We start from the raw sequence: 25,421 nt of genomic DNA, 5'->3' as shown, positions 1-25,421 counted from the left end.
TCACTAGAAATCACTCATTAAGGCCATTAGCCACTACTCTGGCACCTCTCCAAGCTACAAGCTGGACTAACAGAAGGTGCTACAATCAGCAGACAAGAGGAAAGGAGGCTCACCTGCTTTATTTTATTTCGGGAGTTGGTGATGCGCTCTGTGATGCTCTGGTACGTGCGAATGGCTGTCGTCAATTCCGTATAGTGCTGCACAATCAATTCATCTAGGTCACGGTCACATTTCTCATACGCCTCTTCAAGGCGGCCCTTCTCATTTTCTCTGTCTTCAACATCATCACTGGTAGACAGAGTCCTGGTAAAGACAAGAATATTTCAAGCTGAGTCAAACTTAAAAGCAAGAAGGAAAAGACAGATGACTTAATGAATATGCCAGCACATTCATCTCACTAACTAGGAAATAAAACAAGTTACTAACAGAAAATATGAAACCACCCTCATAGCAAATTCCAATGACCCATCGAAGTGGATTTGTTGGCTGCCTATCCACAGAGCTCTTCCCTTCACTTTGTCCTCGGCATATTTTAATCAGATAACATTATTAAATGCTGTCGCATGAACTCTGCAAGAGTCTGAGCAGGGCTTGATTCGTCTGAGTGAATCCTAGTAATTCCATTCTCCAGACCAGTGACCAGTCTGGCCAATGAGACCTAAAGACTTCTAGGAAAAGTTTTCTTGCAAGAAAATTAACAGGAAGCATGTCCCTTTTCCCGACACTATATTGTTAGACAAAGATAAGATCCTCAACTACTTCAGCCATCTTACAACCATGCAAGGGAAAGTCAAAGAGAAATGCCAAGCTACTGCTATTATGCCATTGGGCCATCAAAGCCGCCAACCCTGCAGCCACCTTACCTCAGGACTTCTCGTTAGGTGAGAGAATAAATATCCATTGTTTAAGTCACTTCAGTTGGCCTTCTGTTATATATAGCTGCAAGAGTACTAACCTATAAAATTACGCATACACTGAGGAACACCTTTCAAAGAGCTCATTTAAATGACCTGAATTTGGTACAGAGCCCCCAGCAGCCTGGAAATAAGGTCATATTAAGTCTAAAACCTGTTACAACAGCAATAATATAAGCTATAATACAAGGCAGTCCCTGCTTTTACTACTCTTCCAACAGCACTAACAGATTGATATGAATCAACAATAACCAGGGAATGAGATAGATACACTTATTAAAAATCTCTCAATAACTTAGCTTGATACATGGGCCACAAATCTTTGTTTCCTCTATTATCTTTCTTGGATAATTTTTTTTTAATTTAGTGTTATAATCAGTAACAAAGAAACCTTTTTCTCTTATCTGTTGGCTGGGCTAATTTAGAGTTTCATTAAATTCCCTCCGATTTGTCAGCTTATACATTCAGCATACTTTATTTCATTTATCTTTTTTAATTTAGGGAGGGGGGTATTTTAGGCTCTCCATGATGGATGCAATCAATTATAAGTCCATCATTAGAACTGCTTTCAGAGATGGTCTGTCAGCAAATCAATCACATATCCACTTCAAGATATTTGCAAGCAAAATACTGTACAACGGTCTTCTCCAAACTGTCATTTACAGCAAAAGATCTTAATTCATGAGCCACATAATATATAAAACTTCTTTTTCAATTGAGAGGGAGATTCAGCAGGCCAGTCTTTGACTTCAATCTAGCCACCAAAAAGAATTTTGTAAATGTGTTAGGGATGCCAAGAGATCAGGTCTAGCATAAAATGGGGGAGGCAGGGAGCAGAGGAAATGTAATGAAGGAAATAGCGAAGCCTCTAAGGAATGTGGGGTACACCCAGGAAAGCAACACACTGGGATCCCCAAGACTTGAAGGAAACCCTTTACCATGCCAGATCCTGTGTCCTCTTCTGTCAAGTGGTGATCCTACCCCAGACTACCTCCAAGCTTACTTGCAAGTAGAGAACACCACACAAGTGTTTGACTAATAAAGTAATCAGAGTGAAGAACTTAGGGGGAACTTGGTCTCAAAGACAGAGTACCAAAATTCCTTGCAATACTTGGGGACAGAGTAGTTTAGCACGTCTTCTTGTTTCTATGATACATAACTTTGCTCTTTAAATTTGAAACCTTCCTGGCTGTTAATCTAAAGTAAAGCACAACCAGAAAATGCCTCCAATTTATCAACTGTCCCAAAGGGAAGAGTTCCTAGATATTTAACTCTATCATTTCTCCTTCTAACAGCAAAGAGGCAGAGAATTTTCAGCACTATACTGCAGCAGTTTGCCATGTTTAAAAGGCTTTGCAGGATTTCCTCTCCACCATCACTGTGGAAGGAAACATGCCAAACATTTCACATTCTTTACATTAACTAGTAGAATTACCATTAAGGAAAATGTCAGGCCCAGAGAGGACACTTTCTTGGGCATCAGCTGTCACTGTAACACATTACCAGAGCATAAGGAGTTATTTAGGAAATAGAAAGGGTTACTAAAATGAAGATTAGATGGTAAATTGGGTCTATAGGGGGTTTTAGCTCCTATTTTCATTTTTAGAGAATTTTTATATAAAGAAATAGTCCATGCCAGGTTTGCCCCACATCTGAAATTCATCCTCTTAATGTAAACTGGGCTGAATGACATTTTGCCTTTAGTAAAAAACACTTACCTTAGAGAACTCTGAGAGTACAAAACCATTAAAGGCTTGTTTTTTTCTTAATTAGAGAAAAGGAAGGCAGCAAGGATAATAATAATAATAGCCACTAATATTTAGAGAGGCTTACTAGCTGCCAGGAACCAGCTGTGCTGCATGCTTTATGGAACGCATATTTAATCCTCATAACAGCCCTTTATAGAGTGGGTCCTATTATTACCCTCCCCCCCCTTTTTTTTTTTTTTTTTACAGATGTAGCAGCTGAGATTTGAAGAGGTTAAATTAATTTGCCCCACCTCATGCAACGAGGGTGAGGGACAGTACAGGGATGCAAAACCCAGGCCAGTCTGTTTTCAGATTATGCTCCGAACAGAGTCACAGGCTCCGGAGTCAAACTGCCTGGGTCAGAATCCTGGCTCCACCATTTACTACCCATATGACCTTGGTCACGGCATCTCATTTTGGTCAACTATAAAATGGAGATAATTAGTATACCTTCCTTATAGGGTTGTTGTGAGAATTAAATGAGATGAAACAAGGCCTGGCTTAACATTAAGCACTCAACAAATGCTGGTTGGTATTGCTAGCTATATCATAGTTATAGTCATAGTAGCAGCAGTAGCAGCAGAAGCAGTAAAAGCAGAGCATTTGTCTAGAATGTAATGGAAAGGACATCCTTTGGAGACACATCACCCTCAAACACTCGATCACTTGGCACTGGGCGTGAGATCTGAACTCTCTGACTCTCACTTTACACCTTCCTAATGTCAAGAACTGTGAAGACTCTGAGATTTTATCCTACTTACAAGCTAACAAGTTAGCCTGCCACAGTTCCATGGATGCTGGTAGAAGACACAAAACTCCTGGGTCAGAGGCTAAGGACTGTATTACTCATAGCACAGCAAGTAGCATGAGCACCAGCTTATTTGTTTAGTCCCCCTTTTCCCCAAGTCCCACGAGGGTTAAGCAGATGGGCCCAAATGGATGCCTGCACAGACTGCGAGTTAGTGGAGAAGAACCCCGAGCTTAGAAAACCGAATCTTTTATATTGGGCATTAAACATGCCTGCCCTTCACTTGAAGGAAAGACTATCCCTGTCTTCCAAGACTGTCTGCTAAACAAACATCCTTGACAAAATAGTCTAAAACAAAGGCCCCTCAGTGCTTTGCTCACAAGAACTTCAGAAACACAACACTGCCAAGGAGAACTGTCTCCCAACAATACTCATTGGGTTCCTCCAAGAATTGCATGGTATCAAGCAATAGTAGGCAATAAATAAAGATTCATTTTCAAACAGGTTTCTTTTCTGTACAATGAGACCAGAAATAGAACATCTCACACCATAAACATTTGTAAAATGAATGAATGATAGACCATAAAAGCAGACTAATTCTAGAGAGAAAGTTCCCACATATGCTACCAAAACCCAGCAAATTTCCATGTGGGATTATCTCGCTGTAGGCCAGTCACCTGATCTGAACTGAGAGCAGAGGAGAAGAGAACACTTGTTGTCTAGCTCACCCCACCAGCCAGGTCAGGAACCTCTCCTCAGCCTTCCAACCCTGTGCAACGGAAAGCTCACTAGCTCACAAATCAACTCATTGCAATTTTGAACAGCTCTACTCATTACAAAGCCTTTCATTAAAATAAAATCAGCCTCTTCATAATGTCTACCCGTTGATCCTAATTCCACCTTTTTCAGTAAGACAAAATAAGCTTATTCCCTTTTCCAGAAAATTCCTCTTTAAATGGTAAAGGACTCTCGATACTTCTTTCTTCCTCAGGTTAAACATCTCCGATTTCTTCAACTGTTTCTTCAGCAACATGGCTTCCACAAAGCCCACCATCCTTACTGCTTTCCTGTCAAGTCCCCTCAAAAACGGCTAACACTCACATAGAACTTACTATGTGTCTGGGATTAAGTGACTTACCATAATAATTCATCTACTTCTGACAACAACCCTATGAGGTAGGTGCCATTATCACCCCTCTTTTTCTGATGAAGAGACTGAGTTGTGTTTTCCAGGCACAGAGCCTTTAAATAGCAGTCAGGCCTCAAACCTGGAGAGTCTGATTCTTAAAACTTTGCCTATCCTGATTCTCAAAAAGTAGTACTCTGAACTGAACACAACATAATGCTAATGTGGTGTTATCAGTTCAGACAGGAAGAGGTGTTGCATGCCATAATATGGGCCCTAGCCTAAAGCTACATGGCATTTTTTTTATTGAGTCCAAAAATTATCCAGGATTCCTTTGACAGTAACGGCTGACAAGCCAGCTCTCATTCAGTCTCTACGTGGGAAATTTTAAAACTAAATGCAGAAATTTACATACATCCCCATGGCCTAGATTTTGAGGAAGGGAAGGTGAAAGTGTGGTATAGGATATAAATTACTGAGTGTCTGTTATATGCCAGGCAATGTAGTGGTTATTTCGTGCACATAATATAAGGCAATCCTTGAAATAGCCTGGAGAAATAGTATCACCACCCTTTTTACAGATAAGAAATCAGAGGAACAGAGAGGTCAAGTAACTTACACACATGCACACAGCTAATAATTTTAGAATTGGAATTAAAACCAACTATACTTGACTACAAAGCCCATGCCCTTTTCCACGACACACGTTAGAAAATCCTCCTTTCCCGGCCTTCAGCTCCGGAGCTGCAGGACTGCGTGCTACAAAAGCTACAGCTCACAGGTAAAGAGAAGAGCGGACTGCTAGAGACGTGAACAGCACGCAGCAGCTTTGTGAGGAGTAACAGCCTTGAATCTGGACAAGAGGGTTTAAAAAAGCAAGAGCCAAAAGTCACAAGCAGAGGACAAATGGCTTGAAGTCGCCACCCCAAGATGCACTCAAGTTGCTGAGTCATTCTTTAGATATTTTTTTCCATTCCTATCTTAAAAGCATTATGATTTACAAACTATTGCCAAGTTCATGGAAGAACATAAAAGTGTAAACTAGATTCCAGGTAAGAGGCCACAGAGACATTTCCGGATCACTAAGAATTTTTTACTAAGACAGCTCTGGCATTTTGCATGATGAATTACATCTCTAACCATGATTAATTAATCCCCAGGAAGGTATTTATTTACCTAATGGGCTAAAAGGACCATGGTACACGTTTTAAACTATTGTTAACAGCACCTAGTAGGAACATGTATGTTATATGGTTCTAGTGAATTCACAGCCATCTGCTCCAAGCCAGCCCTGTAAACAAGCATAAAACCCAGGATAAATAACTGCAGATCTAAAACTGAATTTGCCAGTTTCCTTTTTTTATACCAGATTCTGTATTTCAGTGTAGCCAGTCAAGTGTTTTGAAAGGAAAATAACTAGTCACCATCGCCAGCTCCTTCTACGGAGCAATTTTGCTTTCACTTTGGACCTAACAGAGTAATGGAGTCCAGACAGGAGTAAGTACACAAAAGTCGATATCACTCTTAAAAAAGACACAAGGAAGATCCAGTAAGCGAAAAAGCACACCAATGAAAATAAGGTTAGGCACCCAAAGGTAACCCACTACTCAAGAGGAAGAATAACCTTCAGTCAAAAACAGAATAAAAGGATGCAAAAAGAAAAAACACAAATCTAAAATAGAACCCTTAAGAACCCACCAGAAAAGTTTCTTACTATTCTCATCAAATATGTCAAACATGAGGCGTTTGCCACTTTCAGGCTTTCTGACCTTGGGCAAGTCACTTAACAACAGACAAGATAAGAACAGCACCTGCCTCACCAGGTTGTGTGAGGCCCGGGGAAGTGTGTGAATGTGCTTTGTAAAACATAAAATGCAATCGAAGTGTGGGCTGATACATTATTAGGAACAGAATAAATCATCTGTGAATCACAACACTGTTAGCCCAAACCCCTAAAGCCGCCCCCATTCGAAGTGCCTGAGGAGCTTTCTTTACGAACTGAGATCAGACCTCTCTGTACTCTCCTGGTGCCTGGTACACTAAGTGCCTGGGAAAAGCTAAATAATGAGCAGCAGCAAGACGCAGGATCTGAAGGGGTCACGGAGGGCAGGTCCCCACCTTAAGAAACAACTGCAAGTAAATTATCTCGCACAAATGCCTGTTCAAAACTCTTTAAGAAATGACAAACTATAGTTATGGTGACCCTATTTAGGTCATTTATTCATTCAACAAATAATTATTAAGCAGCTACTACTTAGCAGACACAGTTCTAAGTGGCTAGAGATATGTCTGTGAACAAAACCAATTCTCCCTCCTGAAGCTTACATCTAGTAGGGAGGCAGGCAACAAAACAGAGAAACACATAACATGTGGAGGCCGGGAGGTAGCCGCCATGGGAGACAGAAGGCAAGGCAGGAGGATGGGGACTATTTTACATAAGGAGGCCAGAGAGGGCCTTTCAGAAAAAGGTGGCATTTGAATGGAACGTCCTAGGAAGTGAGGGGGAAAGAGGTGACACTATCCAGGGAAGCTGATTCCAGAGAGAACAGAAGATGGACAGACCCAAACCAGGATGTGTTTGGCCTTTTCAAGGAACAAGGATGACAAGGAGGTCAATGTGGCTTTCGAGAAGTGAGGAAGGGTGACAGGGAGAGGAGATAAAGTCAGGAAGGAAGCTGGGAGCCAGACCACATATAGCTCTGTGGGCCTTTACTCTGAAAGTGTTCTTTGAAGTCACTCCAGGGATGGAACCCAGGCAAAGAATGAGTTTTGAGCCAGGATTTAATAGTGAATACTAAAACTGAATAACAATATTTACTTTCAAGTTTCATTTTAATTCTATCCTACCTCTCTCCAAAAAAGATCTGAGATGGTTTGTACAAGAATGTAGGTAGTACAAACAAGAAAGTGGAACTAGTTAAAGAGATGCAGGACAAAACACCACCACATAAATGCAAAACATAAGTATGCAGGTCATATGGGCAAACATAGCTTATATGAAATGAGCCCCCAACCTAACTCTGAGGTTCCTAGTAACCAATGCAAAAAGGAAAACACAGCCTGTTATATAATTCTCATTATCAAAAAGGCAGATTCCAGTTCCTCTGAGGAAGCAAACTTTAAACTAGCACTAAATTCTAAAAGAAATCTTTCACTTAATAAGGAAGACATTATACACTACAGTGAACAATGCCCTCAACAACCTTCTGAAAACAAATTTTACGTGGCCATTTCTTCTAAGTTCCTTCAAGAACATAACATTAAAACACAACTCAGACCTAGAGATTTTGAAAAATTCTAAATATAGTCCCACTGTGAAGCTTTCCAATGATCCATTTTCATCTAAGGCTTGAACTGAGGGAATTTATAGGACTCAGTGGATCAAATCATGTTTCATGAATGTCCTCCTCTCAGCAAGCCTTTTCATAGTTCAAGCCGATCAGACAGTACTTCTTTTTGAAGAATCTACAGTACAAGTATTTGGTATTAGAGGGTTAGTGGAGAACTGTTAAATATTATAAGCCAGAAAAGCAAGCAGTAAGGTTGACAACCAATTGTGAAAAATTAAGAGCCTGCCCAGGGCTCCTGCCTGAGCCTCAAGATTACCTGTAGGTGGTGACAGACCATCACTCTGGAAGCAGTTTAGGGTATTTTAATAAAGTAATGATTCCCCAGAGTATCACCTATTATGGACTAAATTGTGGACCACACTCCCCACCGCATTCATATGCTGAAGCCCTAACTCCCAATGTGACTGTTTGGAGATAGGGCCTACTAAGGAGGTAATAAAGGTTAAGTGAGGTCATAAGGAGCTGGTGTCCTTATAAGAGGAGGAAGAAACAAAGGAGAGCCCTTTCTTTTCAAGCACCCACAGAGGAAAGGCCATGTGAGGACACTGTGAGAAGCAAGCGAGCCCTCACCAGAAACCAACCCTGATGGTACCTTGATCTTGGACTTCTAGCCTCCATAACTGTAAGGAAGTAAATTTGTTGTTTAAGCGATGCAGTCTGTGGTATTTTGTTACAGCAGCCTGAGCAGCCTAATACACATGCTATAAGACACAGGCAGTATTATTTTGGTTGGGTAAGTTCTCAAGGCAGATGTTATCAGTCACCCCCCTTAGCCTTAGCAAATCCAGATTCTTGGCAAATCCACAAGAACTGCCTGCCTAATACAGCCTCAGATAACTAAACTAATTAACCTGCTGTAATAAATACTTAATGTAACACACCTGAATTTTGGTGACACCTGCAGAATAATTAGCATTAAGTCATGCTTTCTGAAAACACTTAACAGGCTTAATTGTCTACTAACGGTATTCCCTGTTGGCATCCAGTGACCTCTCCTCCAAGAATAATAAAGATTAACAAAACAATTAATGGAAATCCCTTCAAGCAACTCAGAAAAACTAATTACAAGTAAGGCTCCACATATGCAAAAAAAATCACTTATCAGGAAGCTTCAGCTCTATAGAGCACAATCTACAATCGGAATCAACCTCCTCAGTGATCCCCATTCTGGAAAGTACTCAGTGGGCCTCTGAGCAGACAAACTGGATGTCACAGAGCCCCTAGACTTTTTATCCATCAAGCACCCGAACCCCTCTATCAGTGCTACCTTTTCTCGTTAGGACAACTAACAAATTTTTTTTTAACTGCACAATGGAAAGAGCACTAGACAAAGAGTCATACTCATTTATTTACAAAATATTCTAACACATTATCATAAGGCAAAAACAGTATTTTTAAACTGTCAACAAATACTCAAGGGTTAACTAGTTTCAGAACCTTGATCCAAGTACCACAAAAATTAACTATTAGCTTATGGACCTTTCTAGAACATAATATTCTGTTTTATTATTGATCCCAACACAAGAAAAAAAAGTCTAGAGCTGACATGATTCTTCAAAAATGTGAATCCTATTTTCTTTCCCAAACCGCTTTTAACTCAAAGATATTAGGTTCCACTACTAGATCTATTTAGCCCTTATTTCAAAGTGTGAGCATCAGACTTTCTTTTCCTTTACAATACGAAACAGCCAACCTAAAACATGCCTGACAGCAACATAAACCTATTATGTCAGCAGGCGAACTAAAGACAGTTGTAAGCAGGAGCAGGGCGAAAGCACAAACTGAAGAGGAGAAAGAGATTGCTAAGACCCTAAACACTAAGCAAACAAGTTGAGGAGCAGGTCTGCAAAGCCTCTGATTCTGAGCAGAGCATTCTGTATATGAGGAATAGGCTATAAACGCTTCCAATGAATTACAAAAATAACAAACCTTCACCATAATTCTGTTTGCGGAAAAAAACCACACATTAAAGAAATGTTCGAGATGTGTATCACTATATAATCACATTGGATATGGTTTCACTCAAAGCATAACCAAATCTACATTACACTTTAAATCGGTTTTTATTATATTCAATTATACAATGCAATCACTTCTTTCTTAATTATGTCTTATTAGAGCCTACAAAATACAAGATAATCCCATCCCAATTGATAGCAATTCATGATGACAAGTCCCTCTGAAAAAGTTTTCTGATGCATAAAAACAACATCCCTTAATTCAGTACGAGATTCATTTAATACCAAGTGACAGTAAACAATTTCTGCTTTAAAGTCAATTGAAAATTCACTGGTGTCTTGCTTCAGACAGCACTTAGGGCCAACTACTACAGCAAACACATACAGTTTTTCAATACTATTTCAATTAACTTGATATACAAAACACTTCTGGGGACCAAAAGCTATAAATCTTGTAGCCAAAAGGGAAAGCCATTATCTAAAATTAAGTAAAATCACCCCCACTAAAGCATAAAACTGAGTCCAGGGTCAACAATGTCAACTTAAAATCTACCCCCATCCTTACTGAACCCAACTCTACCCACTTTTCCCACTTCCATTTTAAGCCCCACACCCTCCTTAAAGCTTAGAGCACAATGATCATATTTTTCAGCTCCAGTGGAATGTACACATTATAGTATTTGGTCATTCTAAAGGTGTCTAATATTTCCTAATGTGGAGTTTCTGTTGAGTTCCTCAGAAAGATGCTTTATAAGACATTAATAGATGTTATGTGGTAACAGGTTACTTTGGAAATTCTGGGTTACACAGATTGAAGCAAGTGTCTTAACTGCAGATATCCAGGGCACTTTAATATGTTATTGTGCAAGGTGCCTCTAGGAGGGAGGCTGTCAGGGTGGGGGCTGAGTGGACAGGACATGAATATATTACGCAGGATTTCTGCAATTAATCTACAGAACCTTGCAATTCCCACCCCTTCCGTCTCCCCAGCATATACATATACAGAAACACATACACATGTACATTTCTACACAAAGTGTCAAATACGTACAAAAATTAAGAGACTCGTTGAATAAACCCCGCTTCAACAAGTATCAACACATTCTAATCTTGTTTCATCTATACCCTCACTGACTGAAACCCTCTTTCCCAATTATTCTGAAGCAAATCCCAGACATGATATCATTTTTATCGGTATATTTCAGTATGCCTCTCTCAAGAGTACTCTTTTTAAAAAAAAAAAAAAAACATAGCCATAACACCATTATCTTGGCTAAAAAAAATTAATAATGCTAATTGGTTTCTTCTATCTTATTTCGCCAACTAAATTATGTCCTTAGGGCTACTGAAACTTTAACCTGCATTTGAAATAACCTAGGAATCTTGTTAAAATGCAGACTGTGGTCAGGTGGATCAGGTGGTGCCTGAGATTCTGCATTTCTAACAAACTCTCAAGTGATATTATGAGTATAAACTTCAGCACAGTGATAGGCAACAAGTTTTTAAATGGAAAAACACCTTTTGAATTACGTGCGACTTTATTTTTTGCAAGGGCTTTATAAATATTTTTAAAAGAATAAATAAAACTTAAAAAAGGTTCTCCTAAGCATCTTGAAATACTTCATTTTTCTTACTGTGTCAAATGATACACAAGAACTTTCCCTTATAACTTCCTATTAAATGGGAAGTTCCCATGTTCTCCAAGGAGAAATTCCCAACACACAAAGGACTGGCTACTAGAAAGACCAAGGTCATAACTCATTTCATGGCTTGAAAGCAGTTAACAAAAATGTAAGCAGCAGCACAGTAGAAGAGGGAGCAGGGCACACCATTGCAAACCGAAAAATGCAAGCACAGCCTGCAAACACCCAAATGCAAACAAAAAACAAAACCACCACCAGAAAGAGTCTAAATACCGTGCAGCCAGAAGAAAATCCATTTACAACCGCATTAGACCTCAGGCTAACAATTAACAATACTATCACGGGCATTAAATAACCTAAACAAAAAAGAACTCTATTTTTAAAAATAAAGAAATATATAAACAGATGCATAATAGTTCCAAAGCATTTCTAAGAGTTCTTAAGGAAAAGTTCCTGAAAAGGTACTATATGAGTAAAGGTACTTAACTGTTTAAGTACTCTGCAAAATTCTGCCAAATCCGAAAGACCATCAGAGCCAAGATAGCAAGTTCCCTTTTCTAACACAACTTTATATAGCACATCTGATTACCTTATTTTTCCTCTCTGAGCATACACAACACAAAATTTGACCCTTGAAAATTAATCTTTAAAGATATATTTAAAAATATGAAGCATTGATGGACTTCCACTTCTGGCCTGGACAGAATAAGAGGGACTGCCCTTACCCTCCCATCTGAAACAACTAACAAACAAACAAAACAGGTTTCAAAACCTTGGGCAGAGTAACGGAAAGGACAGATAGCTACACAGAGGACCCGGAGACCTAAAGAGCGGTTTCCTTGAGTCTTCAACTGAGTATCATCAGCACCTGCTGGGAGGAAACTCCCCAGGGCCAGGAAAAGAACCACCTGAATGGATTAGCAGGAAGAATTATCTGAAATCACACGCAGCAGAGTGAAAATCTCATCACTCACAGTGCTTTGGTTGGAGTATACTCAAAAAGATTTTGCCACAGTAGTGAGACAAAATCAGCCCTAATCTAAATGTTGCCCTGCTCCCAATTAGCAAAATTTAAAACAAGACCTGAAAGGACCGACCGCACTGTTTCCAAATAACCACATCCCAGAACAAAGCTCAAGAATATTTATAGGGAAACAAAGACATCCAATATCACTATCCAACAAGGTCAATTCACAATATCTAGCATCCAAAGAGTACAAGGCACGTAAATGAAGGGTGGGGAGACATCAGTCAACTGAAACTAACCCAAAATGACACAGATGATCAAATTAGTAAATAAGAACATTAAAAGTTATTATACTTGTATTCCACATGTTTAAGAAGCTACGGGAAAGAATGAACATGTAAACAGAGACACTGAAGATACTTTAAAAAAAAAAAAGACCCAAATCAAACTTCTGGAGGTCAAAACTACAATCTAATAAAAATTACCTTACATGGGATTAGCAGCAGATTAGGAATTGCAGAAAAGATTAGTGAATTTGAAGACACAGCAATAAAAACAATACTAAAGAGAACACCGGGGCTGGCCGCCGAGTGGTTAAGTTGGCACGCTCCACTGCAGGCAGCCCAGTGTTTCGTTAGTTCGAATCACTGCTCATCAAACCACGCTGAGGTGGCGTCCCACATGCCACAACTAGAAGGACCCACAACAAAGAATATACAACTATGTACTGGGGGGCTTTAGGGAGAAAAAGGAAAAAAATAAAATCTTTAAAAAAAAAAAAAGAGAACACCAGACCAAAAATAAATAAATAAACATCAACATTCAGTGAGCTGTGGGACAACGTGAAGCTGCCTAATACACGTAGAGATAAAACTGACCAACAATACGTAAGATTTACACATTGAAATCTACAAAAAAATACTGAGAGAAATTAAGGGAATTAATGAAGAGATACACCCTGTTCATGGATCAGAAGACTTAACATTGTTAACATGTTAAAATATCCCATATTAATCTGTACATTCAATGCAATCCCAACCAAAATCCCAGCGGGTTTTACTGTAGAAATTGACTAGCTAATTCTAATATTGATATGGAAATGCAAACGACCTAGAACAGCCAAAATAAGTTTGAAAAAGAGGAATAGAGTTGGAGAGCTTACACTCTGTCTTCAAGATTTATAAAAGCAGTAATCAAGACTATGTGGTATTGTCTTCAAGATAAAGAGATGAATGGAACAGACAGGAGAGTCAAGAAATAGACCCAGACTGGTCAACTGATTTTTGACAGGGAGGCAAAAGAAATTCAGTGAAGAAAGGATGGCCTTTTATTGACTCGTGTTGGAACAACAGGATATCCCTACACAAAAAAATGAACTGGAAAAAACTGACAGGGACGCTGGAAGTGCTCTCTATCCTGATGTGTGTAGTGGTTACTCAGGTAAAAAGTCATTGAGCCATATACTTAATATATGTGCACTTTATGTATGTATACCTCAAAACGGGAGATGAAGTTAGCTTATAGGTTAGCATGTAAAGATCCCATATTTATTTAAAAATTATTTCTATCCATCAATTTTATACAGTCATATACACAGAGAGAGAGAGAGATGTCTGAAATTAGGTTCACTTATCATCAATGATGGTAACTGATGGAGGATAAAGTTTGGAACAATTTATCTTGTTTCTTTCATCTTCACATTTTTCTGCATTTCCATCGTTTGAATTCTTTAAAATGACTGTGTACCATTTTTATAACAATACGGTGATTTTTAAAAACTGGAAGCAAAGTTATTAACAATGGTTAATTCTGGGTGAAGAGAATATGAGTAATTTATATTTCTTCTCTGTAATTGTCTATACTTTTTAATTCCCCCACTTAAAAAATATTTATATAACTACAAAGACTACATAGCAACATGAAAAAACGTTATGCTAAAAAAAACGTTAACTTTGTTATAATTACAACTATTAAATTTCTGTATGTACCTGGACAGGATCCACATGAAAACCATAAAAAGGAAACACTAGTATTTGGGGAAATTGTTGAACGTTTCTTTTTTATGGCTCTTATTTTTTAACAAATTTGTGCAATATAGTTTTATAAAGGGAAACGGGAAATGTTGCAAAGACGTGTGCGTAGGAAGAGAACCACCACCATGGAATGCTGTTGAAGATCCTAAATAAATCCAACAATGGAGAAAAGATAATCTTTTCAACAAATTGTGATGGAACAACTGGACATCATATGCAAGAAAAATGAATCCAGACACAGATCCTACACCCTTCACAAAAATTAACTCAAAATGGATAATAGATCTAAATATAAAACTCCCAGACATTAACATAGGAGAAAAATTTAGATGACAATGGGCATAGCAATAACTTTATAGATACACCACCAAAAACATGATCCACGAAAAAAATAATTGATAAGCTGGACTTCATTAAAATTAAAAACTTTTGCTCTGGGAAGACACTGTCAAGAGAACGAGAAGACAAGCCACAGACTGGGAAAAAATATTTGCAAAACACATATATCCAGATACATCTAACAGCACTGTCTAAACAACAGTGGAAGAAACACTCCCTCTTAATTGCACAGTAGAGGAAAGTTAATAAAGATAATCATCAAAAAACATCCGGCTTCTGGCAAGGGCATGGGAAAACAGGTACTCTGAGACACCATTTACGGGAATGTAAATTCTCATCTTTCTGGAGGACATTTTGGCTCTGTCAAGATACAGAATGTACTTATTCAGCTGTTCCACTGCCATTGCCATGAATTTAAACTATGACATACTCCACAATGTACACGAATCCTCACAGCAACGTATCTTTAACAGAAGATAAAAAGAAACAACTGAAGTGTGTGTTAAAAAAAAAAGAGGGGCACCAATTAATCAGATTACAGTGTATCCATAAGACAGAATGCTCCACAGCCACTCAAAAGAATGAGATAGATCAATATGTGCTGCTAGAAAAGACCTCCAAGATATAAAAGAAAAATAAATGAACAAAGATTCAAAAGTATACACAGTATGATCCCATTTGTTTAAAATATATATAATATATAATCTTTATTAATATCCCTTCGGTATACATAAATTCATAAACTATATTACATTAATATGTTAAAGAACATATATTCTTTTGTTTAAAGATTATACATTCACATTTACTTAAATACAGTCTGTTTTCCTCAAGGAACCACAAGACACTTAACAAGGGCTTCTTCCAGGAGGGAGGCGAACAGGAAGAGAAGTCTTCACTTCTATTTTGTTCCTCTTGAAATATTTTAATTTTCTAAATATGTAAATAATTTTAGAAAACTATGCATATAATTTTAGAAATCATACATAAAAAATTTCTTTACAGCAAAAAAGACTTGTGTTTAGAATTGCCAGTTGGACTCAGTTTAGATGATCCCAATTTTGTTGGCAACATCCAAAGCATCATAGTCAGGAGCCAGTCAAACATACACCTTCTCTGCATCAGGCCTGATCAGGGTGCTGACCTTGGCCATGTCAATGTCACAGAGCTTCTTTACAGCCTGTCTGATCTGATGCTTGTTGGCCTTGACATCCACCATGAACACGAGTGTGCCGTTGTCTTCTATCTTCTTCATGGCTGACTCAGTGGTCAGGGGAACTTGATGATGGTGTAGTGGTTAAGCTTGTTTCTCTGAGGGATGCTCTTCCGAGGACATTTGGGTTACCTTCGGAGCTGCAGTGTCTTGGGCCCTCGGAAGGTGGGTGATGTACGGGTCTTCCTTTTGTTGTGGCTGTGGATGCATTTTAGCACAGCTGTCTTGGCCTTCAAAGCCTTTGCTTTGGCTCCAGCTTTGGGAGGGGCAGGGGCTTCCTTCTTTGCTTTCGGCGCCATCTTCATGAAAAGTATACACAATTTTTTAAAGGCAACAAGGGTTATTTAGGCAAAGAGATCATGGGCCCTTTGATTTGCTTGTTTATAGTCTTTCTGCCTTTAATCTAATAAATGTTTTATATTTTCTGTCTGTTTATATTTTATATGTTTTACACACACACATAAGCATATATATATTTAAATTTAGCTTCTTTATCTGACTCTCAAATTATCAAATAACTACCATCTTAATTCAGCTACACAAGGTTTCCTTGTGACAAAGAGACCATTCTGACAACTGGAATCAAATATTCTAGTCAAACTGGCAAGGAAATTTCTGATGGAAAATTAACATTATATCCTGGTTGCTATCCAGCAAACATTAAAATCAAGTTTCTAACCAGAGAAGCTTCAGATTCTGAAAAGAAGGAAATGAACATTTGAGTGCTTTCTCTATGCCAAACTGTGCTAGGCGCTTTTATATACTCTAATTTTCCCAAAAACCATAGCAGATCATATTATTCCATTTTACAAATGAGAAAGTAAGACACAGTGGTTTTAAGTAACTGGTCCAAGGTGATTTTACCTGGGTAATACAGAAGTTTCACCAACTATACTGCACCTCCCACCGAAGACTATGACCACACCTCTCTACAAGTAATGGCTTGAAAAAACGTAATCATATCACTCAACATTAAAACTATATGCCTCAAAGCCTTCAAGAAATTCCAATGTTAAAAATTACACGGGAGGTTAAAAACTAAGACATGGGTTCCCAAGATATTAATTCTGCATGTTTAGCCAGAAAAATGGAAATTATTTTGCCCTTTACATCCACACATGCTGTTAGATGTCTCAGGACTTCTGGAAAGTTTATAAAGGGTTTAGTCTCCAGGCATTCTAGCAGTAATTTTCAAACAGTACTGCACCGCTAGTGCCAAGACTCCCCAGGGTACAAAGAGAGCTGGAAACCCTAAAAACCATTATGAGACAGGCTCAAATGAAAAGAGGAGGTGGTGCTGGAAACAACAGTAGCTGCCTAACACAACTGCCAGGACTCTGCTCCGAACAGAGTGACCACATTCCTTTCCTGCCACAAACTGCGTCACGGACCTCAAAGCTGTTTGTTCAAAGCTCTGATCAAAGCAGGGACCCCTTCAACAAAGCTTACTTTGAATTAAATACGAGGCTGACCAAATACTCTCTGAGGAAGGGGATTTCACAGGTGTCTACGATAAAGGATTTTCTAAGTTTTTGAAATTCCAACTTCTATGAAGACATGAAAGTTGATGAAAACGTGAGCCTTCAACTGCCTTCAAACCTCCTTGACATCTGTAACCAGAGTCTGTCTACAAAAGCTCTGCTCCGAGGTTTCAATAAGGTCTCCTCAAGACACAAAGTTTGTCTTCCCAATTAAACTGGCTATTAAAGGCCAACTTATAAAGAGAAGAGAGTCAACATTTAATTGGAAAGCAAATCGCCTATCAGTAAGTGGTAGACACATTTCCCAATTAAAAATCTGACAAGAACTCACAAAAATAAAATAGCATCTCCAAAATGCCATTCTGCTTATTTCCTGGTTAGAAAGGCTGCCTGCTCCAACTCCACACCAAACAAAAGGTTAGGGGGAGAAATCAATAGAAAAGTAGGAAAATGCCGTCTGTGTGTGCACAGGTGAAACTGTCCAAATTGTACATCAGCAGGTAATCAGCATTCTGTCCACCCAATTAGTTCCAAGTTAAAGGGCCAGTGGCAAGATAAAACGGAAAGCTATGATGAGCTGCAGCATCTGACAAACTCAGTCCCAAGCACTGTCTGTCTCCTCATCAAAGCCCCACCTCACAGCCTGAGGACCTCTTCTACAAAGCCCCGGGGGGCCATCCTTTCAAACATCTGAATGTTTTGAAAGATTTTTATTCAGTACTTTTTAAATAGTTAAGAATTTCATTTTTGAATCTAAAGGTTCTTAACCATCTACCGAATATAACACTCTCACTACAATTACACTATACAGTTGGCCCTCCATATCCACAGTTCTGCATTCGCGGATTCAACCAAGGAAGGAAAGGTCTACGATGGTTGCATTTGTACTGAACATGTACACACTTTTTCTTCTTGTCATTATTACCTAAACAATAAAGTATAATAACTATTTACCTAGCATTTACATTGTATTAAGTATTATAAGTAACCTAGAGATGATTTAAAGTATATGGGAGGCTGTGCATGCATAGTTATATGCAAATACTACACCATTTTATATAAGGGACTTGAGCATCCCCAGATTTTTGGTATCCTCAGGGTCCTGGAACCTATCCCCTGTGGATACCAAGAAATGACTGTACTTTATCTTTAAACTATTTTGACTTTTAAATGCTTTAAAGTGATGGACTATCACACTAGCAAAATAAAGTCCTTATTTAACTGTTTAGTACCATAGCTGGAAAGAGTGACGGGATTGGGACATCCCAGTCTACATCTACTCTGTCCCTCTGTCAAACCCTCATCCACCTGAGGGGTTTTTTTAATCCAGTGTGAAAAGATGATTGTAACAATAAATGCTCTTCTAACTAACAGGAATGGCATTAAAAAACATATATAAAGTGTTATGCTAATACATAATGTAGTATAGAAACGATATTTTTTATATATCTGAGCAAGAGAATTGAAGTTTAACATTCACTATTCAAAAAAGAACACCACCTGCTTGGTGATATAAAGCTAAACTAATCAAACTTTTCAGACCACAGTGGACTCTGTCACTAACAAGTAATTTATTTGTGACAAAATGATGGGTCCAAGGAAATATGAAAGAGAACTGGCATGTACCAGCTACATCTTCAGGAAGGCTCAGATTTTATACACATGAGCCTAAAATGGGTTTTCCTTTTTGAAGCTTGTTGCCAAAGCAATGAGGAAAGCTACAGTCTGAGAGAAAACTTGAAAAGAGGTTAAGGACAAGAGGAGGTAATCAAAGTATTATATGAGGAATTAAGAATCATGAATACAATGTTTCAAGAAGGGTAACACAAAGAATACAAATTGAACAGATAAAGCAGCAACTTCAAAATGACAGAGTAATTTACTAAAGAGAAATATACATTCCCCATTCTCTTTGTCTCCAGTTTTATTGAGATGCAATAGACATATTACATTGTATTCATTTAAGGTATACAGCATGATTTGATATTTGTGTATATTGCAAAATGATTACAATTAGTTAACATCCGTTACCCCATATAGTTACATTTTGTTTCTTGTGATGAGAACTTTTAAGTTCTACTCTTAGCAACTGCCTTCCCCATTCTAGTCTTCCCTGAAGTACTCTCTCCCACCCCAAACACCAAAGTAATGCTACCATCCCCCTCTCAATCACTGCCCCTGTTTAAGAAATTTAAACCACTGGGTATGTTCTAAAGCACATCAGGAGGGAAACAACGAGAGTGAATTAGCAATACCCTTAGTCCAACCCCAAAATTTTCCTGTGACTCAAATGTTGAAATACCCACAACATTACTCCAGCACCGACAACATCCAGTCTTAAGGCCATGTAACCATGAACCCCAATCTTTACTCAACTTGCCCAGGAAGCTAGGTCTGGACATTCCATTATACCATACTGGTAACAGATATAATAAAATAAAAGCGTTATTCAAGTGGTCTGAGGATCAAGGATAAAGAAGAAAAATGAAAAACACAATAATACACCACAGAAGTCACAGTAAAAAATGCCTAGGCCTAAATCATGGCAATAACATGAAGCTAATAGAGATGGGCATAAGAGATGGATGGATAACCACAAAATCGTATTTCACACATCCAGCAGTAAGACATTCCTCCTGAAGAACACAAAGGAACAGACGACCAAAGGCAATGTATGTTTCTGAATCAGAATCAGTAAAAACACTTTAATTTGGTTTTTATGCTGTTTTCAAATATGTGACATTTACAGTTAATTTAACAGGCATTTTAGACATACAGCATAAAAAGAGATGGGTAAAGCCTACAGAATCATAAGTACACAGCTGAGATGGTACATTTGTATTTAGCTGCTATCTTCCTTAATCTCCACTCCACTTCCACTGGAAGTAACCACTCCTCCGGGACTCCCATCACATTTCATCTCTCTCTTCCAGTCTTATGTCATAGTTTTTACTACATATTTTATCCCTTGAGTATAGTCTACTATAACATCATGTTTACTGTAACATCATGTCTGATTTATCTTTGCAAAACTCAGAGCATTCACTTATTTGTTCAACAAATACTAAGTATGCAGTAAGTGCCAGGCACCCTACTACAAACTGGCACTAAATATGGTCTGTTTGAATGAATGTTGACTATAAGGCAGAAAAAATAAACAAGTTCAAAACAGAATCCAAATAAATTCATGCATTACAGTTCCACGGGGGATTAAGATAGGAAGCTACAAATATTCTAGTTGGAGTTTTAGTATCATGAGAAACATCTACATTCCCTGTGTATTGTCACAGCAAGCACATGGGTCCATAATAGAGCAGCATTTCCTCCATATGGCCCACCAAGTATATCAAGTATTTCCATACAGAGAAGAATTATCCTCTTATTCCTAAAGAAGATTTGGTAATAATGATTGAATACACCATAAACTAGAGGCCCCTAAATAACAGCCATGAGATGAGTCCTTATCAATTTATGAGTGGTAGGCTGTTTTAAAGTTGGATCCATTCATTCATTCAAGTGCTTATTAACTACCAGTTATTGTTGGGCCTGGGTTTTAAAAAGATCATCAGGGCACTCCAGGAGCCCTTCAAGAAGTCAACCAAAAGTTTAGCGTAGGTGGGGGAAAAGAGTGAGGAAGGGGAGCTTTTTCTTCTACGAAAAATACCTGAGTTGAAAGTCAAATGCCAACAACGTAAAAACGTGTCAAAATAGGGGCTGGCCCCGTGGCCAAGTGGTTAAGTTCGCGCGCTCCGCTGCAGGCGGCCCAGTGTTTCCTTGGTTCGAATCCTGGGTGCGAACATGGTACTGCTCATCGGACCACGCTGAGGCAGCATCCCACATGCCACAACTAGAATGACCCACAACGAAGAATATACAACTATGTACTGGGGGGCTTTGGGGAGACAAAGGAAAAATAAAATCATAAAAAAAAAAAAAAGTGTCAAAATACATTTTATTTCAGGTTGTTTTTAGTCACTCCCTGTACCATCCTTAATGATGTTTCAGAGGGATCCTCGCCTTCAATTTATTTCACTTAAAAAAAAAAAAAAAAAAGAGCCCCTAAAAGGTCCACTACGCTTATTCTGGGAAAATAATATGCATAGAGGATAATACGAAATTTTTGTTTTAAGCAATAGACTAGGAGAGGAAGGCAGAACAAAAATCAAAAACATGTGTGCCTTCAAATCCACAGCCTTTCTACCAGCTCACTATAGGCTCTTGTACAGCCGTTCATCACTTAACCACGAGGGATACAATCTGAGAAATGCGTCGTTGTGTGAACATCATAGCGTGTAGTTACAAACCTAGATGGTATAGCCTACTACACACCTAGGCTATATGGTACTAATCTTCTGGAACCACCCTCGTATACATATGCGGTCCATCGTGGACCAAAACGTTGTAGTTAGGCGACGCGCGACCGTATGTTAGGCTGTGTCCATGCACAGGTGGTTGGAGGTGTGGGAAGTGTGAGAACACACCCTGCAACTCGTTACAGGAGTCTCCGGACCTCAGGGCCTTAAACCCAGAAGTCCAGGAGACAAGCCGCCTTCCCCAGTAAGCACTGATGAAGGCGATCAACAAATAAATGGTGTATGAATAAAGGAACACACCTGGCTTTCTCTACCAAGCCCCCAACAGCGTGCTGTTAGGGTCCGGGGACCCTAAGGGAGAGCTCTGGCCCTAAAGAAAAGACTGCGAGGCGGGGCTCCTCCCTCTAGCCCAAGCCCAGAGAAAAAGTGGCAACTGTGGGGGCCCTGGGGAAGAGCTGGGGGAAGGCAAGGAGGGAAGGGAAGGGTCGGCAGGGTGGAACCCAGCTAACCCTCTTCCCTTCCAAAGCGGAGGTCGAGCCGCTGCCCCCTGTCCCCTGACCCTGCCTCCTGCCTCCCTCACCTTATCACAGAGATGAGCAGCCCCGAGGGGTCTTTGCTTTTGCTGACTGTGCTTCTGTATTTCCCACCAGCTGCTTCTGCCGCCATCTTGGTACGGGGGCGGGGGAGAACCGGTAGGCCAGAAGGAACTATAGCGAACGTAAACTCTAATTGACCTCGCTGCAGAGTCTACCAATGGGAGAAGAGAAGTTCAGAGGCACGGAACTGGATAATCCAATCGTTGGAGTGAGGAGGCGGGACGAAGGCAGCAAGTTTCGAGGCCCGACAGGCGCTCTGAGCACTCTGGGAATTGTAGTTTTCCTTCCGCTGTTCTTGGGCGCGCAGGAAACTAAACTAGTGGCAACTTCGTGAAGTTTCATAATGAGTGTCGTATTTATGTTTATTCTCATCTTGGGGTTTTTTTTCAGTTTCCATGTTATTAGGATTTTATCAGTTTTTTTAATCAAATTTATCTGATGATGCCAAAATGTACATTTGGGGATTTGTATTTAAGGGGGCGGGGGGCGACCAGGGGACAGGTCTATGCTTAAGGTGTATGTGCAAAGGTTTTACTTTAAACACAATGGTAAAACAAAATCCAATAAAATGCGAAAATGAATAGACACAGACGTGCTTTTCTTTAGTATTCTCTAAAAATGTTTCTGCCTTCGTTTTGTGTGTGAGTTCAATTATATTCCAGTGTCTGTATTTCCAGATAATCCTAAAAAACATACGCGCGGGAACACAAAAGAATGTTGATAAAGATCAAATAACAAAAATGACCAGATTGCAGATTACTTTTCTTCCCACGGTAAGTAAAACATGGGTAGTAATGTACGTTTGTGCTTTATTAATATTTTTATTGGTAAGTTTACATATTTCCTACATTTGACTCTACTGGCTTAGTTGTTAATTCGGAAGATGAAAGATTATAATGAGCATGTATGGAAGGTGGGTAAATCAAGGAACAAGAAGAAAAATAAATATTGCAAAGGCCGGATGGAGGTGGCCTGTTTAGTAACAGTAAAGGTTTTAAAGAACTTCACAGACAAATAGAAAGCAAACTCAGAGGTCCTGCAGTTGTGAAGCAGCAAACAGAACACATCAACTACTTTTAGTAAGCAGATAGTAAGCTGATTTTTAAAACTCAGTTGGAAATTTATACATATATATATATATATATATATAAAGTGTTTATAGTCTCTAGCTCAATCATTGCAGTCCTAGGAACTTTGTTTCTACAGAAATAGAGATATGGAAGAAATAGTGAAATTTTTGAAGCAACATAGAAGTATTAAAGAAATGATAGCACATCTATATAAGGACATAACATATAGCCACTAGAAATCATAATATTAGTGGCTTTTAATGAAAAGAAGACTTTAATTGTATAAGTGCAAAAAGCAAGCTATAAAATTAAATGTCATAGATATATAGAGAGATAAGTGGGCCTAGTGGCTAAGAATGCAAGCAGGAGGGAAAAAACACATGATCATCTCAGTTGCTGCCAAAAAAAGCTTTTGACAAAATGCAACACCTTTTTCAGGATGAAACACTCAGAAAATTGGAAATAGAAGGTACCTTTTTCAACATGATAAAGGATATTTATTTAAAACCCACAGCTAACTTCATATTCAATGGTGAAAAACTGAAAGCTTTCCAGCTATAATCAGGCACAACACAAGGACGGCCACTCTTGCCACTTCTATTCAACAAAGTACTGGAAATTCTAGCCAGAGCAATTAGGCAAGAAAGGGATAAAAAGTATCCAAACTGGAAAGGAAGAAGTAGCCAATGTGATTTTAAATATGGAAATCCTAAAGAATTTTTTTAAAAATTAGAGCTAATAAATGAATTCAGCAGGGTTGCAGGATACAATATCAAGACAAAAAAATCAGCAGTGTTTTTATACACTATCAATGAACAATCTAGAAATGAAATTAAAACAATTCCATTTACAATAGCATCAAAAAGAATAAAGTACTTAGGAATAAATTTAACCAAGGAAGTGAAAGACATACACTGAAAACTACAAAACATTGCTGAAAAAAAATTAAAGATTTAAATAAATGGAAAAACCTGTGTTTGCAGATGGGGAAAGTTAATATTGTTAAGATGTCAATAACAAATTCAATGCAATCCTAAAGCTATCTACAAATCTAATGCAATCTCTATGAAAATTCCAATGACCTTTCTTGCAGAATTGGAAAAACTGATCCTAAAATTCATATGGAATTGCAAGAAGCTCCAAATAGCCAAAACAATCTTGAAAAACAACAAATTTGGAGAACTCAGACTTCCTGATTTCAAAACTTACTAAAAACGCTACAGTAATCAAAAGTGTGGTACTTGCATAAAGATGAACACATAGATAAATGGACCATAATTGAGAGTCCAGAAATAAACCCATACATCTATGATCAGTTGATATTCTACAGGGGTGCCAATATCACTCAATGGGAAAAGATTAGCCTCTTCAACAAATGATGCTGGGAAAACTGGATATCCATATGCAAAAGAATAAAGTTGGACCTGTCTTAGTCCATTCAGGCTGCTGTAACAAAATACCCCAGACTGGGTAGCTTATAAACAACAGAAATTTATTTCTCACAGGTCTGGAGTCTGGAAAGTCCAAGATCAAGGTGCCAGCATAGCCATATCCTGGTGAAGGCTCTCTTCATAGTTCATGGTGAGTGCCTTCTCACCGTGTCCTCTCATGGTGGGAGGGGATAAGGGTTTCTGTGAGGTCTCTTTTATAAGAACGCTAATCTCTGATTGCCTCCCAAAGTCCCCACTTCTTAATACCATCACCTTTGGGGGTTTGGATTAAACATATGAATTTGGGGGGAGGGGGACACAGTCAGATCTCACGTCATATGCAAAATTTAACTTAAAATGGATCAAAGACCTAAATATAAAAGATAAAACTCTTAGAAGAAACCATAAGGTAAATCTTTATAACCTTAGAATTGGCAATGGCTTCTTATATATGATACCAAAAGCATGAACAACAAAAGAAAAAATAGATGA

The 25,421-nt window shown here is 38.7% G+C and overlaps 1 protein-coding gene and 1 pseudogene across 10 annotated transcripts in view; both read right to left on the bottom strand.

The window, feature by feature from the left end:
- Positions 1-22,557, bottom strand: part of EXOC4 (exocyst complex component 4) — a 736,472-nt gene extending 713,915 nt beyond the window's left edge. For all 10 annotated transcript variants that reach the window (XM_044746180.2, XM_044746218.2, XM_044746246.2 and 7 more), the window contains exons 1-2: positions 22,414-22,557; positions 114-303 (exon numbers count right to left, since the gene is read on the bottom strand). In XM_044746180.2, coding sequence (XP_044602115.1) covers positions 114-303; positions 22,414-22,499 — 276 coding nt within the window. In that variant the 5' untranslated portion in view covers positions 22,500-22,557. The remainder of the gene's footprint in view (positions 1-113; positions 304-22,413) is intronic.
- On the bottom strand, positions 15,723-16,483 carry LOC139045701 (large ribosomal subunit protein uL23 pseudogene; annotated as a pseudogene).
- Positions 22,558-25,421: the final 2,864 nt, after the last annotated feature.

Source organism: Equus asinus, chromosome 1 (genome assembly GCF_041296235.1).
Source record: "Equus asinus isolate D_3611 breed Donkey chromosome 1, EquAss-T2T_v2, whole genome shotgun sequence".
Classification (NCBI taxonomy): domain Eukaryota; kingdom Metazoa; phylum Chordata; class Mammalia; order Perissodactyla; family Equidae; genus Equus; species Equus asinus.
This window is presented reverse-complemented; position numbering and strand designations above follow the sequence as displayed.